This window comes from Ciconia boyciana, chromosome 4, assembly GCF_034638445.1.
Source record: "Ciconia boyciana chromosome 4, ASM3463844v1, whole genome shotgun sequence".
In the NCBI taxonomy this organism is placed as follows: Eukaryota; Metazoa; Chordata; class Aves; order Ciconiiformes; family Ciconiidae; genus Ciconia; species Ciconia boyciana.
In genome coordinates, this window is record NC_132937.1 from 26,571,787 (window position 1) to 26,588,787 (window position 17,001).

Sequence of the window (17,001 nt, forward strand, 5' to 3'; positions counted from 1 at the left end):
CTGTCTTCCCCTGATGCATCCCCAAAAGCTGTCCCTCTCCCTGCCCGGCAGTGTCCTGCCCCCTGCCTAGGCAGGACCTTCTCTCCGGGTTAGTCTTGGGTGTGCCCAGGGACTCGGTCTGGGATGTTTGCAGAGACGAGGAATACCCCAGCCCTGAGGTATGTGTTGTTCCTGTGTTATTTTAAGCATCTGATAGTGCCCTCTGGTCATTGGCACGCTTGGCTCGAGGGAGAGGTAGGGATAATGCAGCAAAAAGTACCAGAAAGGACAGCTGGGTGGGAATTGAGATCACCACAAAAACATTCTTAACTTGTAAGCATGTAAATAGTTCCTTTCACATCACTGGGACCGGCCAGCGGTTGGCCATGAAGCCAGTATTGCCATGTGCTGCTGGAAAGTACCTTCGGGAGCCCTTCCCTGGGCCTGAAAAAAAGGTCTGTGAAGAACATGACTCAGAAGAAGCACCACGAGGGGGTTAAATTGCCTGTATCAGCCCAGCGTATGTTGAAGGGGTGATGGTGGACTCTCAGCTGGAGCTGGGTGCTGGGCTTCCAAAGGGAAGAGCTCAGCAACCAAGTGCACCGCTTGCCCGGGCTGGCGTGGGGATGCTCCTTCCCTCTCTGCTGTCCCTCCTGGGCACTGAGTGCAAGAGAAGGCTTACTGCTCAAAACACAGCCCTGAAATGTGTTGGTTTAGGTGACGCGGTAGAGCTCCCAAGACCACGGCATCTATATTCTTAAAATAGAAATAAAGACGTACAGTACAGCAGTCTGAAAACCTTTATTGGCATGTAAATCTTGCTCCTAGCACTGGCCATGAGCCAGTGTGAGGGGCCTTGACAACATGTATTATTTTAGATTAGCTGACTTTTACAGCAAATAAGTGTTTTAATAAATGAAGTTTCAAACAGGGAGCTATGTGAATAGCAGCTCCTTGTTAATGAAAGCGGAGCTCCCTGGGTGATGCCCTGCGCAGCACCGTGCCCTTCACTGGCGTTGCTCCGTCCTTCACCCCCTGCTTTACGCCCGCGCGGGTGGGCTGGGGGTCCGCACGCGAGAGCTGAGAGCAGGACGGGGCTGAAGCCAGGCCCGCAGGTGCTGGCTTTATCACCTCTCTGGAGCGGGCTCGGAGCTGTTCCCCGGTCCCCCAGGTGCTGTTCCCAAGGGCTGAGCTGTTCTGCTCGCTGGTGGATTTCGGAAGCTATGCTCGAGGGTGGGATGATGCCCATCAAAGTCAATGGGATAATATCCACTGATTTTTAGCAGGCAATGGATCGGGGCTCTACAGAGTTAATTGCCTGTTACATAACACAAATGATTTTTAAAAATATGCCTAATTAACCTAATAGAATGGTTGATCTGATCTGTCAGGTAAATGATACACATTTTCTTTCTTTTTCTGGAGCTTAATTAAATATTTACCTAAGAGTGTCTTGTGCTATTAACATGTTCATCTGTTATTGAGATAATAGGAATTGTAATTGGGGGAAAGTATTAAACTATACAAATGTGTGGGTTTTTTTGGTGGTGGTTTTTTTTTTTTTTAATCTTGGAAATCAACCAGATTTGGTCACAGCACCCATATTTTAAAGTGCTAATGACTATACCTGCTTCTCAGACAACTGAAGCTCCCACCGATCCTAGAAGTCTGGATGAGCCAATGCACAGGTGGAAAGGGAGCCGCTCGTGTGTGTAGTCCAGAGAAACTCTGAGAAAGTTTCTCTAGCTAGCGAGACCAAATACGTATTTTTTCCAATTAGATTAAAGCTACTGTTTGTGCATAGCAAAAGGCAAGCAATAGTATTATTTCATTAGGGTGCTAGTGGGTACACAGGAGTGAGTTGGAAAATAGTACTGAAATGTGCAATAGTACTGTTATAGATCAATGTCAATCACATTTCCTGATATTTAACATACTGTAAGTAAAAAAGTAATGGATTTAAGCAGTATGGTCCAGTCCATCAACGTACTAAAGGATGTGCTTAACGTTAAGCACGAGCGATCTCATTTACTTGAATTAAAATGAGAGCGAACTACAATTTCAGTGGCGTTATTCATAGGCTTCCATGAAACCTGTGTGCAAGTGCCTCACTGAACTGGTGTTACGTTTAGCCATTAAGTTTTTAGCCAAGTGGAATGTCTCGGGAGACTCCCAACTCATTTTCGTAAAGGTTTCGCGATGGCAGCGGTTGTGCAAGCATATCCCAGCACGCTTGAGTGCGCTGCCGAGGATCTTCTGCTTTCGGTGCCCACGGCAGCCGGCGGAGTTGAGTTCGTGCTCTTCTCCCGGGCCTTGGTGCAACCTCAGAACGGCGTGGCCAGCCCAGAGATGCACGTCACTGCTTAGGGTACTCGAGAGGGACAGCCCCGTGCAGTTGGGGTGTCTTGGGAAGAAGTTTTTTCTTTTTAGGTTCCACGTTTGAAAGAACATTCAGTGTTACAAGGAAGTTCTCATAACAGTAAACTGGGTTAATTGGCAGTACTGGGAAAGACTTGGGGAAAGAAGAATAAAAATAGTTGCATCAGAGAAGAAATATTGGGAATTGACATGTGGAGAGCATTCATATGCAAAAATGTGTCTATGACCTGATTTTTGTCAAGGCAAATGTGGCGTTGCAGTCTAGCTAGCCCCTGTGTCAGCGGCCCGGAAGCACGCTGCAGCGGCTGCCCAGCGAAGGTCCCCTCCCCTTCCCGGGGTGGCTGTCAAGCTGTCCCTTTGGTGCGCGGATAAAACGCACGCAAGAAAACGGCAGGCTGAGAGATTTCTGCGTTTTGTTGCAAAGTTAAGAGGAACTTGTGGGAATCCCGGTTCTTTGGTCCGTGCCCTAAACGGCAGGTTTCACCGTTCCTAGCACGTATGCAGTGGGACGCGTTATTCCTAGAGATACCCTCTCAAAATGGGGGGGAAATGGTTAAAAACACCCTGAAATGGGCTGTCTGAAATTACTGGAGCATCTCCCACCCAATAGTTGCAATGAATTTTCTACCAAACGGTAGAGGAAAAGACAGAAATACCGGCTCTGCGCTTGGCTTTAGGAATGTGCTTGTCTCGAGATACAAATACGGGCGTAGATGCTTTTCTGCAGCAGAAGCCTAGGTGAGGTGGTGAGAGGTATGCTTACCCCAAACAAGCCTTCCTGTAACTTCTAGGTTTCATCTGTTTTATCCTGTTTTATTTTTACTGTTTGACAATACCTATTTTTGTGCTGGAGGTTTTGATAGGATTTTAACTGGTACAGCGCAGTCACTTTTTAAAGTGTCGAGAAACACTGAGCCGCTGAAGTAATTTTTATGTTCAAACCTCAGGTTCCTGAGGGTCCAGTTCATTTCTGCTGTGAATTTAAATGAGTTAATTTAAGCAGTGGGTCAGAAGCCACTACCATCGTAGTAGCCCTGTGCCTGATTCTTAATTAAAGGCAACAGGAGATTAATTTGAAACATTAATTTAAAAGTGCCTATACAAAAGGAAAGAATTATTGCAATAAAGCCTAAAGAACTTTTTTGTCCCTAGATGTAGAAGACAGAACTAGCTCAGGGTCCTGGGGGAATACAGGACATCCTAGTCCATCCAGGGTAAGTATATCTAATCTTTTTCCCCAAACCAGACTTCCTGCATATGTAAATTTACTATCTTAAATATGAGTTTTACACCTGATTGTGTAGAAAAATGGGCATGCAAAGTTGGCTGTAGCCTGTCTTCTCTTTAAAATTGCCTTTTTTTTTTTTCCCTTAACACTCAAACCTGATCCCGTGATTGAATTTGGTACCTGCTCTGCTACTTCTAACAGGTAGCGAGAATATTAATTAACCATTTTTTCTTGCTAGGCCCTATCAACCACCGCCACCAGTCCAAGTGCAGGCGGAGCAGAGATGTTGTTGCCGAATGTTTCATTTTTTGCAGTTGGATTTTTAGGGATTGCGGGTGTCACCAAGCCTGAGGAGAGGGCCAGCACCCCTGCCATGGGCAGTGCTCATCCCTGTGCGGGGGCTTGCCGGCCACTCCACGGCCACCCCTGGCCACCTCAGGGCAGCGAAGCTGGAGAGGGGCCACCAGGTCTGTCCCACCACGCCAGGGCTGCCCACCAGGACAGCTGTGCCTCGGCCCTTCCCGCAGCGCACCTCGGCCGCTCGGTGCCTCCGGTGAGGGGCTTCAAACCCTTCTCCTCGGGCAGGGGCTGGTAGCCAGGCGTTTTGGCACGTCCCCCCGACTGCTGGCACCACCCGAGCTCCGGGGCAGGTAGTCCGGCTGCTGGCCACCTGCCCACCTCTGCTCCGGACACTGTGAGGATGGGGCACGGACATCTCCTGTGCTGTCCACGTAGGAGTGGGATCCCCCTCCGGGGAATGCAGACACCGAGCCGCTCTCTGGCAGGGCGATACTCGGCGCTTGCTGAGATTTGCAAGACAGCTGGACTTAGTCATTTCGATTGTGGCTGTGGACAGTTATCCAAATTCTTTAGACACCTCAGGATCGGGATGCCGGTTACTTTGGCAGAGAAGTGCTATTTCCAGCAGAGCAGCTGTGCGGTTCGCCCCGAGCCGCTGCCGCTCCCGAGCAGGCCGGTGTGGGCAGCCCTGCCGACGGTCCTCGCGAGCCGCCCCGGCAGCCCTGCTCCCCAGCCGGAGCATCGCGGCTTTGCCCGTCCTCGGGGCTGGGCACGGCTCGTGCTTCAGTACCAAGATGATTATTTCTGTTTACTTCCTGCAAACGCATGAAGTACACTTACGCTGGGCAAAAAGTGGCTTCGCTCTTACTTATGCCCTTATTTAACCAGTTTGTTTAAATTGCTTTTTAATTGTTTTCTAATTAACGTGAAGGATCGGGGCTCGCGAGCAGTGCTGCCGGGAGCTCCGTGCCCTCGAGTGTCTGTCTGGCGAGGAGAAATGCGGTTGCCCTGTTCATCCTCGGTCCGTCCTTCCCCCTTGGGGCAGGTCCTGCCCTCGGCGGACGTTACGCCAGCTGAGGCTTTAAGTGGATGTCTGCAGTGCTGCACCGCACCGCGGGCAGCCGAGGGGGGTCCCCCATTTACGGCGTGGCGGGGGGACCCCCGGCCCTGCCGCCAAGGGAGGGAAGCCCGACACCTTTTCTTATTCCATCCCGCTTAGCATCCATTACGTCATTACTGCTCGCATCTGTCAGTTTTATTTTTATCCCTTTTTTTACTTGACACTTGTATTGCTTCCGAGGGAAAAATGTTTTGAAAAGTAAATTCTAAATTTGCACACACAATTATTTATGCATGCAAAAACTTGAATGTGAGTGTACAATTAAGTTTTGAGATATAAAGAAAAGAGCACGAGCCTGGGAAGAATTCTGGAGTTTCAATCAAGACTGTGCATTAACTTGCAGTGTTATTCTGCAAACAGCCCGACCTCTCTCTCTTTCCTTCTTTGTAAAATGATGATGGTATTCCCACGTTGGGAGAATTAGCTTCTCGTGAGTTCTTCTGAACCGAAGAAACAAAACATTACGTAACTGCCGTGCATGGCCAATATTTGTAGTTAAATTTAAGATTTTGCTGATCGAGTGACTGAAAGCAGAAGGTTCCACCGAGACCGTTTCAAAAATTAGGGGCCCGATCCTGGCAAGGTTTTTGTACGTCCTTGACTCCGTGGGTAGTGTCTGACGCTGTCAGTCCCCAAGAGAAGTACTGAGGGGTGACAAGGCAACGCGGCGTGCAGGGCAGGAGGGAGTCGCTGCCGCTCGCTAGCCACGCACAGAATTGCACGCACAAAGGATGAGTGCTCTGCAGGGTTATTTTTTCAGTGAGAAGTAACTTTCCACACCCACTGTGAAAAAATTCTAGATTTTTTTTTTATAGTCCAGTGCATGTATAAAGCAGTGAGGTGACTAAGATGGCCAACTTCTACGTAAAAATATATTTAAAAAGCAAAATGTTAAAAGAAGTATTTCTTTGCTGTTCTTGCATATGTTATGGGCAAGAAGACTTTTATGCTAAGAGAGGGCTTTATGCTGAATTGCACAGCACGAAATTCCAGGAACCTCGTCTCAGTCACCCATTCAGGATTATCCACACAGCAAACCAAAGTCAATTACTAATGAAATAAAAATTTGAAACAGCTTTAAAAATGTTCTGGAACACATCACTTCCAGCAGAATCAATAGGGGAAAACAATAAAGGGAACGATATTTCTTATAGCTGGCTTAAAACTTAGAAGGGAAATATATGGACCTGTAGGTTTTGAAAAATGCCATTTAAACTTGTAAAATTGTGGTTTTTTTCCCAATTTGTTAACAGAACTATGGAGATGGGACTCACTATGATCATATGGCGAGCAGAGACCTTGGGTCGCATGACAATCTCTCTCCTCCCTTTGTCAATTCCAGAATACAAAGTAAGAACTCAAATTTCCTAACTTGACCGCGTTGTTGAAAGTGGAATAAGTGAACCAGAAATAATATTCTGAGGGCTTAAATCCCTCATCCTCATTTCTGGAGCTGATTATACTTAGCATAAGGGTGGGAACGTGGATTTTTTTTTTTTTAAGCTATCATGCAATTTCGAAAATGTACACCGATGATGTTTATTGAACAGACTGTGTTTTCTTGCTGTGAGGGGGATATGACTTTTGATGCAGTAACTGCAGTATTTGCTGAAAGAGGTAAATGGTTGTTTCCTAAGGCTCAGCCTTTCCTTTTCAAAGAAGTGGCCAGTTGGCAGAGAAAATAAGGATGTGCTCTGAACAGGACTTTTAAAGTAGAAAAGGATTTCTGAAAATATGATAAATATCTGTTCACAAAAGGGAACAGATAAATAACTGGTGAGGGACACTGAAGCCATTGTTTGTTTTGGAGCACGATGGATCGCTGCCTGCTGGGACCTGTGAGCTGCAAACTCCTGGATTTCAGGCGAGGGTAGCTGCAGCCTATTCCGCTTTAGAGGAGCGAGATTTTGCCCAGGGCGTTTGGCAAGGACCCTCCTTCCACCCCACACCCCATGATAGAAAGTTTTGACACCCCTGAATAACCATTTAGCTTAGCAGCAAACACCATAGCAGTATGAAGAGAGGCTATAATTATTTGTAACTGAATGATAGCTACTCTCTTTAATTACGGTTGATAAATGAATTTGGTTAAAGTAAATATATGATGTAAAAATATTAGTAATGCTTATGCTTGCCCAAGATCACACCCTTCTTCTGCAGTTGTCAATGAACTAACCAAATGCTTTGCTTTAAAGGATTGAACGCGAGCCAAAAAAAACACGGAGCTGTAACTGCGATATATCATTCTTCAGCTCTAATATACGTCCCTAAAATACGCCTTGTCTTTTAATATTGGGAAATATTTGTGAGTTGTTTAACATATGGGACAATGTTGGAGCTTGTAGTCATTTGTACGTATTCACGTACAAAACATGGTTACAACAGTTTTAAAGGGTCTAATAGAAGCCAAGAAAAGCATGGAAATTTCAACGCTCCCTTCTTAACTCACGCCATGGGGCTTAGGTAGTGCGCAGAGACACTTCGCAAATAGCCACACGCTTCTGTGAAACCCACTGGGCTGCGCGGTGCTTTCAAGTTTAACCTTTAATTTGAGTCTTTAGAACTTAAAAGTCTCTCTCTCTCTTCTGCCTGCCCTTGGGTTACAGAAAAATCTCATTCCTGCCTCTGATTGGTTTTGCCAATCTTCGTGAAAATACTGGTTTCGCTTGGTTGAAGAAATAGTTCTTTTATAAAAACCTGTTTGGAGGCACCCGGTTAAAGAATTAAGCCATGTAATGCTCTGATTAGGAACTTTGGAAACCCTGATGTTTCTGGAAGGTCCCGCTCGTTGCCATCGGAGGGGTTTGCACAGCCGCTGCTACCCGAGTCGTGGCTCTGCAGACCCGAACGGGCGGCGTCCGCTCCAGCCGCGGGTGTGAGCGGGCAGCACGGCAGCCTCCTCGCAGCGCGTGGTCCTGAAGTGCCCGGGAATCTGTTTTGGTTTTTATGAGATTTGGTAATTTCAACTGGAAACAGGACCAGTGGTGTTCCTACACACACAGATTAACGCGCGTGCAAGCGTGTGGCAAGCGACTAACAGCTTTTGACAAGCGTGCTATTGCGCAATAACGCGGGTGTGCTGCCGGGGCCGTCAGCTGCCTCCCGCAACCCACGGCGTTTTGCAACCACGCTTTAGTATAATTCTCTGATAACGAGAGCGGACTCTTCTTAATTTGTCCTGTTGGGGCAGCCCTTCAGTCCCAGTTTTGCTCCGCTCCCGGGCGCAGGACATTGGTGCTGGGGGAGGAGGGATAGCCGCTGGGATGCGTGTGCGTTCCCCTTCTGCTCGGACGCCTCCGAGGGCCTCGGCCGGGAGGTCTGTTTCTGTGCCGCCTGGGGATGGAAACCCTTGGCCGGCACCGGGACAGGCGCTGCGGTTACGACGACTGCCGTGGCGGAGGACGGCGTGCGTGAAGCGTTGCCCTAACAAAGACCGCTGTCAGCCTGCGCTGGTCACGTCTGTATTTGTGATTTTAGGAGAAATCTAAATATTGCGGGGATGAACAACGCACAATGCTGTTTACTGGGAGGGAGGCTGCCCGGACTGCCAGCTCCCGACTCCTGCTACTCCGAATGTATTTTATCGTTTCCCTTTTTCTGGCAAGTCTTTGAACTCCGCCAAGGAAAGGTCCCCGTAAACTCTGCTGTTACGCGGCTGGCACCTGCAGAGCCACGCTGTAGTCTTCTTTCCGTGCTCCTCTTTCTCTTGGCAACTCGATAAAGAGCCTGATAATCATCCAGCTTGAACTGGTTTTATACTGGTGTATACCGTTGACTTGAATGGAGTTGCTCCTGATTTGAGGTGGTTTTCCAGGAAGACTTTATTGTTACTGGGGACAGGTATTAGCGCCCCCGTACCTGTGAACCACAACTGTTTGCAGACAGGGTGTGCTTAAATGAGGGCTTATATTATATTTTAGTTTTCAGATATTTGTTTTTAAAATACATTTTGACGTGGCTCCCTAGCAGGGAGCCTGTGCGTTAGGCTTTGGAGCGAGCCCTGTGGGGAGGAGCAGAGAGAAGTGGCAGAGCTGCAGGCGTTACTCAACTCCTCAAACTCCAGCTCGCACGTATTCAAACACAGCTTGCTTTGTGTGCGTCTGGAGTCCCGCTACCCTGCTAGGTATTTTGTGTTTTCTCAAGAGTATCTGAAGAGCGGTTATTTGGCCCAGCAATGAGACGTGCATGGGCAGATAGCTGCGACGGGTATGGCACGTTGGGTGTCGCTTCTCATCGCCTCTCCCCTTTCCAGGCGTGCTCTTTGGGGCTGTTGCTTATCCTACTGCTTGGGATAGCTTGCTAGTACATTAAATCATTTACCAATGTACAGTAACTTGCTTCTAAACCCCCTGTAGCTTAATGGAGCATTTCACTGCAAGGATTAGATTGAGGTTTCAGGCGCTGCTGAAGAAAGCTGCTGGCTTATGTGGTGACCTTTGAATCTCATCTGGGTTAGTGGTTGATATTTTGATTTGGTTACTGTGGTCATATTGTGACAGCTGCTGGTTCATTATAATTCAGTTCCTCTCCTCGGTTTGCCTACCAGGAATATTTAGGTTTGTGTTGCTTCAAAGTGCTGTAGCCACCCTGAATTTAACCCGGCGTGCCGCACAAGGTGGAGCATTGCGAACGCTTTCGGTCACCAGCCGCCGTCTGCCGGCCAGGCAGTCACAGCGGAGGGTATGACAGGGAGAAACTCACTGCGGGAGAAGACTTTCCCTGAGGTTTACAAAGCTGATTTAACCCAGTTTGTTGAATGTAGTAAAAATGAGAATAGAAAAGATCAAACCCACTTTTTTTTGTTGTTGTTGCATGGACAATTTGTGCAGTCCTCTCCTCCCCAGGTAATATTTCTGGTGTTCACAGTAGTGATCTTATACGTCTTATTGAAAAAGTTCCTACGCTGCTAACTAGAAGACAGTATTTAATTTCTGATAGTGCTTTGAGACTCTCTAAAAGGAAGTAAGGTCACTGAATGTCAATCTCTTAATAGTCCTAGGAGCTGGTCGGTGAGCTAGTGTGTGACGACAAAATCTTTGCTTGTGTTTATTTTCTCTTTCTATTGCTAAACACAAAATGAAGAGCAGATACAATGACTTAGTTCCTTCCTGGGTGTCTGCCTCAGATCAATGCTGCAGTGCTCGGCGTTGTGCTCTTACGCAGTCGCTTGCCTGACGTGCTTTTGGGGGGGCTGGCGCGTGCGTTTGCCAGAGACTGGCGCTCGTATTGCAAAATAAATATTTTCCCCTCTGATTTCTCCCCTTTTCCTTTTGAAAGTCTCCAAGTCATAATTTTCCTCTTTTGAGGAAGAATTGTCGTTTTGGTGAAGATGGGGCGTTCTCACAGTTGGGGTGACGGAGCGGTGCCGGTGCCAGCGCAGTACCGGGGAGCTGGGGCGGCGCGGGCAGCTCGCCGTGCCGGGAGGCAGGGCTCGTGCCCGGGGTTCCTGGCTGCCGATCTGCGGCACTCTCTTGGCAAGTTGTTTAACGTCTTTGTGCTCAAATGTGCCTTCCTATTTATCTGTCTGAAGAAGGCGCGCTATATGTTTTGCGGGGATATTGTGAGATGTGATGAATTACTGTCTGGAAAACAGCCGGAGTTCCTTGGATACTCCGTCTACATGCCAATTTTTAATATTATTTTTAATGCTATGATAGCACTTGTCTCCCTACGAATATTGCTGTGGCATTTGCTTTTAATCCGTACAGCTTTGATTCTGTTACTGTTATTATAAGTAGAACTGGAATTTTTGCAGATTAGTTAAGTTTACCCAACACAGCATTATAAGGCCTTGCTTTCAATTGCTAAACTATAAACATTTGGGATGAAATTTTCCATGCTGTGTATCTGACTCAGCCTGATTATTATTTTTTTAACCTTCTGCAGAAATGATTTCAACATTTCCTAAAAGGAGATTACATTTCATCCTGGCAGATTTTTGATTTTCTCAGTTAGTGTCTGGCACATCACGAGCATTAATTCTTTTTCACACCACCTCTGTTATGTCAGGTGGCTTTGGTTCCCGTTTTGCAGCTGGAGAAGTGAAGGTACGTGAGGAACCACGAGGGAAATGTCAAAAACCGTCCAGTAATTTCCAGTTGTAAATTTGCAATGCAAAAGGGTTTGATGGTCTCTCAGTTCTTGTGTTCAGTGGCACCCAAAATGCCACCGCTTGGGGAAATTGCGGTTGTGATGCTTCACGTGGGTCATCCGCATGATGGGAACACACACTCAGTAGCCGCTTACTTATCTTAGTGGTGTCTGCTTTTTTCTTATTGTTTCCAAAAGCCTTTTCAGGGCAATGCAGTGTCGAAGGAGCCTGGCAACTTATGGGGGATAGGAAACAAAGAAATGACCATTATATTTGGAAAGAAGTAGACTCTATGTGACGTACAGAAAGAAACGTGACAACTTTTTTAAAAGCAGTCAAAGGCGAATTTTTAGGAGTCACAAGCAGGACTATGTTTCCCAGAAAAATCTGCGACTGCCTGGCTAGGTATAGCGTTAACTAAGATGAGTTTTAACAACAGAAAATCTGTCTGTAACAACTAAAAAGGTCAAGAAAGGCCTTCAGAAATCACAGACCTGGAAATCCCAGACTCCGCTTTTCATTTAAAATATTTTACATTCGTGCAGCTGACACAACCCAGCACCTGCAGTTTCAGGAGAAGTCACGGTGCATGACAGACGAGCGCTTCCGAAGGGGGAGAGCATTAACTCATCGCGTGCTCTCCCGACTGCTGAGCACCCAGGTATTCCCCAGCCAGGTGGAAAATGCTAGGAGGGATCTGGCCATACTCATTTCCACCTGGAAATGAGGCAGTTTGGGGTGGATGCAGTAGGGATCCAGCTGCAATGACGCCGGGGAGGGGATGGGTTCCTGGTCGAGTATGCTGACTGCCACAACCCCAAAAGAAACTGAGGTGTGGTGTGGCTGGACGACAAGAAGGCCTTTGACTTGGTCCTGTGGTCGTGGATGGAAGACGTGCTGGGGCTGCGAGCGGCGTTGCTGTTTCTGTAGATGCCAGCTGTGACCTGAAGAAGACGGGTCCCCCCGTGCAGGAGTGCTTGCCCTGGCTGCAGTGCTCTCTGGCTTGCCAGGGGGCTGGGAGTGGGACCTTCGGGGCTGTTTAGAGAAAGGTCTGAAAACCTGAGTTCAGCTGCCAAGTTTGTGCTATTTGGCTTGTTTGGCGTGTCGTGCCTCCAAATCTGCATCTGACATCTCGGGTTTTCTGGTTCTGTGTTTTAATTCACCTCTAAACTCACTTAACTCCCCTTACAACCACTCTGTTGAAAGCTGCATGGATATACATGCCCACCAACCTAATTTTTGTTCTTCCCATCCCCATGTGAGTACAGAAGGGAAGATCTGGGACAGGTTTTTCAACCTGAATCCAGGAAAAGTAATCTCTCAAGGTTGTTTTTGTTTGTTCGTTTGTTTTTTTTGCCAAATCTAGAATTGTTTCACCAACCAAAATACCTCGTTTTCAATGTTTCCAAACCTTAAACACAGCGCTTATCTGGGAAATAAATGTGTACCCTTGCATGTTCTGAGAGCAGGGCACTGTAAATCTGTCTCCAAGGACTGAATTACAGAACAGCGACTGATTTCAGACATGGTCTATTCTGCTCTTCAATGGACGTGTATCTAAATTTCCACGTAAGTTAAGGCTCGGTGTTCCTTCTTCCCCTTACCCAGGAACAGCTGGACAGGATTTCTTCCAGCCTTTTTGTTCTGGATTAGTTTTAGTGGTTTTTGCACAACAAAGTAGAAGTGCTTCTGGATAACCCTGAGCAACAGTTGGAGTTTAACTATGCAGGGTGTCAAGGCTGAGACCTGAGGAGCTTAGATGTAGCACTTCAGCTTTCTAAGATAACCACGATGAAAATCACACGATTTACTGTCAACTGGGGCCTTGAAAGGTGCCTTAAAAATGCTTTGTAGAAGACACTGGCGCACATATCCCTTCTTGTTGTGGAATGTGCCTGCTGCTTCTCGTCTCGCTTGCCTATGAACAAAATTAACAGAAAAAATCTGTGCTGAAAGGCATTTTGTAGATATAAATGTTACAGTTCCCAATTAAGAGTTAATATATTTTGCAGCAAGTCAGTCTTGCAAGTGCTGCCAGTCAGGATTCTGAGCTTCAGCATTCAACCCCAGCCTCTCGCACAGTCCTGAAGAAAAGAAATTACAAGGACATTTCCATTTATTTGGGGAACGAGCAGCAGATGTATAAATAGAAACTGTAGACTGTGGCAATTAATGTCTGCATACTGAGCAAAGAATTGAAATATTATTTTGTACTACATAGTTTTCAGTGAAGTTTACATTCCATTGTATTTTGTTCTTAAACAAGTCCAAGCATTTTTAATAAGTTATTTTGTGTGACAGTTGTATTCCGCGTAGCACGGCATAGACTAAAGCTGTGTGAAAAATTTGCGTTGAACTGCAAATGTATTTGATCTGTATTGGGAGCACAAATTGTCAGTTTGCAAAGTATCGCCTGAAGTTATCCTCCCGGTAGGTGGAAAGGACCGGCCTCCCGCTAACGATCCAGCCCTCTCGTCTGCAGTGACCTTCTGCAGAGCGGGAGGTTTTCGAGCCTGCCGTTGGGCTGGCCCTGGAGCGGGAACGGGGTCGTGCAGCCTGGAGTCGCGGCGTTAAAACCACGGAGCGTGAGCCGGCGTTGGATAATTGCTGCTCCGGGTGAAGCAGGCTGCAGGGCTGGCTCGGAAACCGCCGTCGGGCTTCGCCTAAGCGAAGCGCAGCCGGGACGGAGCTGCGCGGGTTCAGCTGGGCTCCAAGGCTCTGGGTTTATCTGCTTGAGACACTGCGTCTTTCTGCATTGCAAGCGCGTGAATAGAGAAACGGCTTTTCAAGTAACATCCAGAAGGTGCTTTAATGGTTAATGAGCTTCTGCCCTTTCTGTAGATGAACCTAGCTTGGCTTTCAAACAAGCATTTGGTGCTGTTCTCCAGCTGAGCTGATATTAGTGGCAGAGGGAATTTGAGCTCACACCTGTTTGAGCATTAAAAGAAACCTGTGAGTGAGTTCCTTAAAATATTCATAGAGAGGAAAAAATTCAATTTCTAGAAAACCTTACCCTACCAGGAAAACCATCGATAGGCATTTAAAAAAAAAAAAACAAGCAAAACAACAACCAACCAAACAAAAACCCCCAAACAACCACCACCAAAAAACCTGGGGTTGCGCATTAGCTACAATCTTCCTATTTTCCGGAGTTGTTTGCAGTCACGTAACGAGTGAGCGTACACCGAAAGGTAGCGGCGTGCTTCGGGGGGACAGGACTGGCCGGGATGTGGAAGAGATTTGCATTACAGCTGGAAAGTATACATGTGGGAAAATCTGTGAAACAAAACAAATTTGTTGAATTACTAGGTCATTTACATAGCTGCTCCAGTCATGGTCCGTTAAACAGGCAAAAACAATGGGTTTGTTATGCTCTCTAGTTAAGGCACAGAACGTGTAAAACAATGCCGAGTGAGCTGGATAATTAATAATTGTTTTGAGCCCGTACATACCTTAAGTCTGAACTTCACACTGTGTAGAGATGTTGAATCGAATAAGGCGTTAGCTAAATAAGATCAACTTATTTTGTTAGGTCTTGGTGTATTCTCCTTCAAAAAACCAGATAAGGCTGCAACCGGCGGGGCTCAGAGGTGGCTGAGCCTTAATGCCAGACTACATTCAAGCTTAGCCACAGGCAGAGCTTTGGCTGCGCGTTGTTGGTCAAACCTAACTGCTGTCTGCGTTTCTGTAACGGATTTCTTCTAAGGCTTTTCTCTGTATCTAAGGACATATCCAGGAGAGAAAACTATCATTGCTTTCTGCAGGAAGACATGATAGTCTTGAAGCAAAACAATCATTTTTACTTTTGTAGTTAAATTTTTAATTCTCTTTCTCGAGACTCCTTCTGACGGTTTCTGTAATGACTCCTCTATTCTTGTCCCCAGCCTTCAGCCTCTAGTACTGCTCTGGATTTAGCACGTTTGGTCAGATGCACAGAATATACAAAATCAAATATAAAACAGTTCCAATGAAAATGATAAAAAGGGTATGACAGGAGGGTACAGTAATGCTCTACAGCATCATGCCAATAGATACATCTTACCATATGGTCTGAATTAAGGACAGCACCAGTTCTCACACTATACAAGGCTGATGGTATACTAGGTCCACGCTTTGATCCTTGTACCACGTGAAATAAAAAGATATGGAGCATGCATTTAACAGGAACCATCAGTATTTTAATTAGATTAGATTTCTTTTTAACTAAAATCAGAGTACTCCAATACATTTCTTTATTCTGCAAACTTTTACTATGTGATTGTGGTCTTAAGCGTATTCAATAGCTCTAAAAAGAGTACAGAATGAGAAGCGATAGAGAAGGATATTCTGGGAAGCAAACATGCTGACTAGATGTGATAAAGAAGAAATTAGGCCAACGATCAAATATTAAAAAGGGTGGCATTGTGTGTGTGTGTGTATATATATGTGTGTGTGTGAATTATCCGGAAAAAGCAGTTTGGATTAATTCTTGGATGAGGAAGCTATGTAAACAGATCAGCAAGAATTTAGTTACGAGCATTTTTAATTTGTTGTTTAAATATATTTTGATATCTATATCAACATGTTCATATCCTTTCTTCTATTTATATTTTCATTTTTATATGCCACTAGAATTGAAGATGCCTGATTCTGGTTCACATTTCCAGCAAATTTTGTTTTTCCAAATATGCCTTCTGGGAGACTCTTTTTTTTTTTCCTTCCTAAATTTTAACTTTCATGTAGATCTTATAGCCAGTGAATTGATTCCAGAGCTATTTTTGGCCTGGATTTGCGATTGGCCGAGATTACAAATCTCCCATGGTATGCGGAGCAGCACCCAGAAGGTAACTGAAAATCTGGAGAGAGCGCTTGTTTTAGGAACTATTACATGGAGAAGTTTGCAGGCGTCAATAGAAGTTGGCCCAATGGCTGTAATCTGCTTAATTGTTCTTTACTTCAACTAGCAAAACAGAACAAAAAAAAAGGGGGGGAAGGAAAGAAGAAACGTGGGAAAATTAGTGAAACTTTGGAGTAACTGTTGTTGACTGAGCGTTAAAGTGGGCTTAAAGCCAGGACAATACTTGTAGTAATTTTTAAAGCACTAAATTACCTGCTGATAGTAAAGTGAGGTGTGCAAACAGAGCAGCTTGTCTGATTCTGAGCATAGCTCCCGTTTAGCTTTGCATATTAGAACCTGTTTTTACAGGGAATGGAAAGATGATGCCGTGTAAATACACAACATCAAGGGGAATTGGTACCTCCTGAAAAATGAGTGTAGCAAGTGTATTCTACACAGCTATGCTAAGAATAAATAATATGATGAAAAGCATGCTAACATCCTAATATAGAAGAACAAGCATGGCAAAAAGTAATTGTAAGAAAGGAAGGCAAGAATATAAGATGTAAAACATCAAGTTCAGAGAACGTGTGGAATGAGGTTCAATGTTAAAAAATAATAATCTGAAAGCAGAGAGAGAAAGGAACAACTGTACATGAGGTTAAGATAAATAATCACGAAAGATTATTGCCATGCATAAAGAAGAGGAGGTCAGTAAAGTAGATTTTAGGACCTCTTAGAGATGGAAAGGGTAATTTATTGACAGATGATGTAGACACTGCTAAAAAATAAATGGATTTTTCGCCTCAGTGTTCACAAAAGAGGATGGGGAACAGATGCCAGAATCAGATATAAATTTCCCAGGAGAGAGGCAAGAAATATTGAAGGAAATAGGGATTATTCCAGAATGGGTGATCACACGGTGGGTGAGAACATCAGTAGATGGATTAAACTCTATAGAGGAGCTATCACAGAATTCTTAAATAAGAAAAGAGAAAGGACTCTTTCCGGTGCGCGGGGAAAAACCAAACAACTCCCCTCCGTTCCGTCGTGTCCTCAGCTGTCCCCAGAGATAACCAGGAGGGGAG

General features: G+C 45.7%; 1 protein-coding gene across 12 annotated transcripts in view; it reads left to right on the plus strand.

Annotated features, from left to right (window-relative positions):
- TCF4 (transcription factor 4) overlaps positions 1 to 17,001 on the plus strand; it is a 243,023-nt gene that overhangs the window by 73,891 nt on the left and 152,131 nt on the right. For 9 of the 12 annotated variants that reach the window (XM_072861043.1, XM_072861048.1, XM_072861046.1 and 6 more), the window contains 2 exons: positions 3,511 to 3,572; positions 6,260 to 6,356. The exons of the other annotated variants lie outside the window; for them this stretch is intronic. In XM_072861043.1, the coding sequence (XP_072717144.1) occupies positions 3,511 to 3,572; positions 6,260 to 6,356 (159 nt within the window). The remainder of the gene's footprint in view (positions 1 to 3,510; positions 3,573 to 6,259; positions 6,357 to 17,001) is intronic. 12 annotated transcript variants of the gene reach the window in all.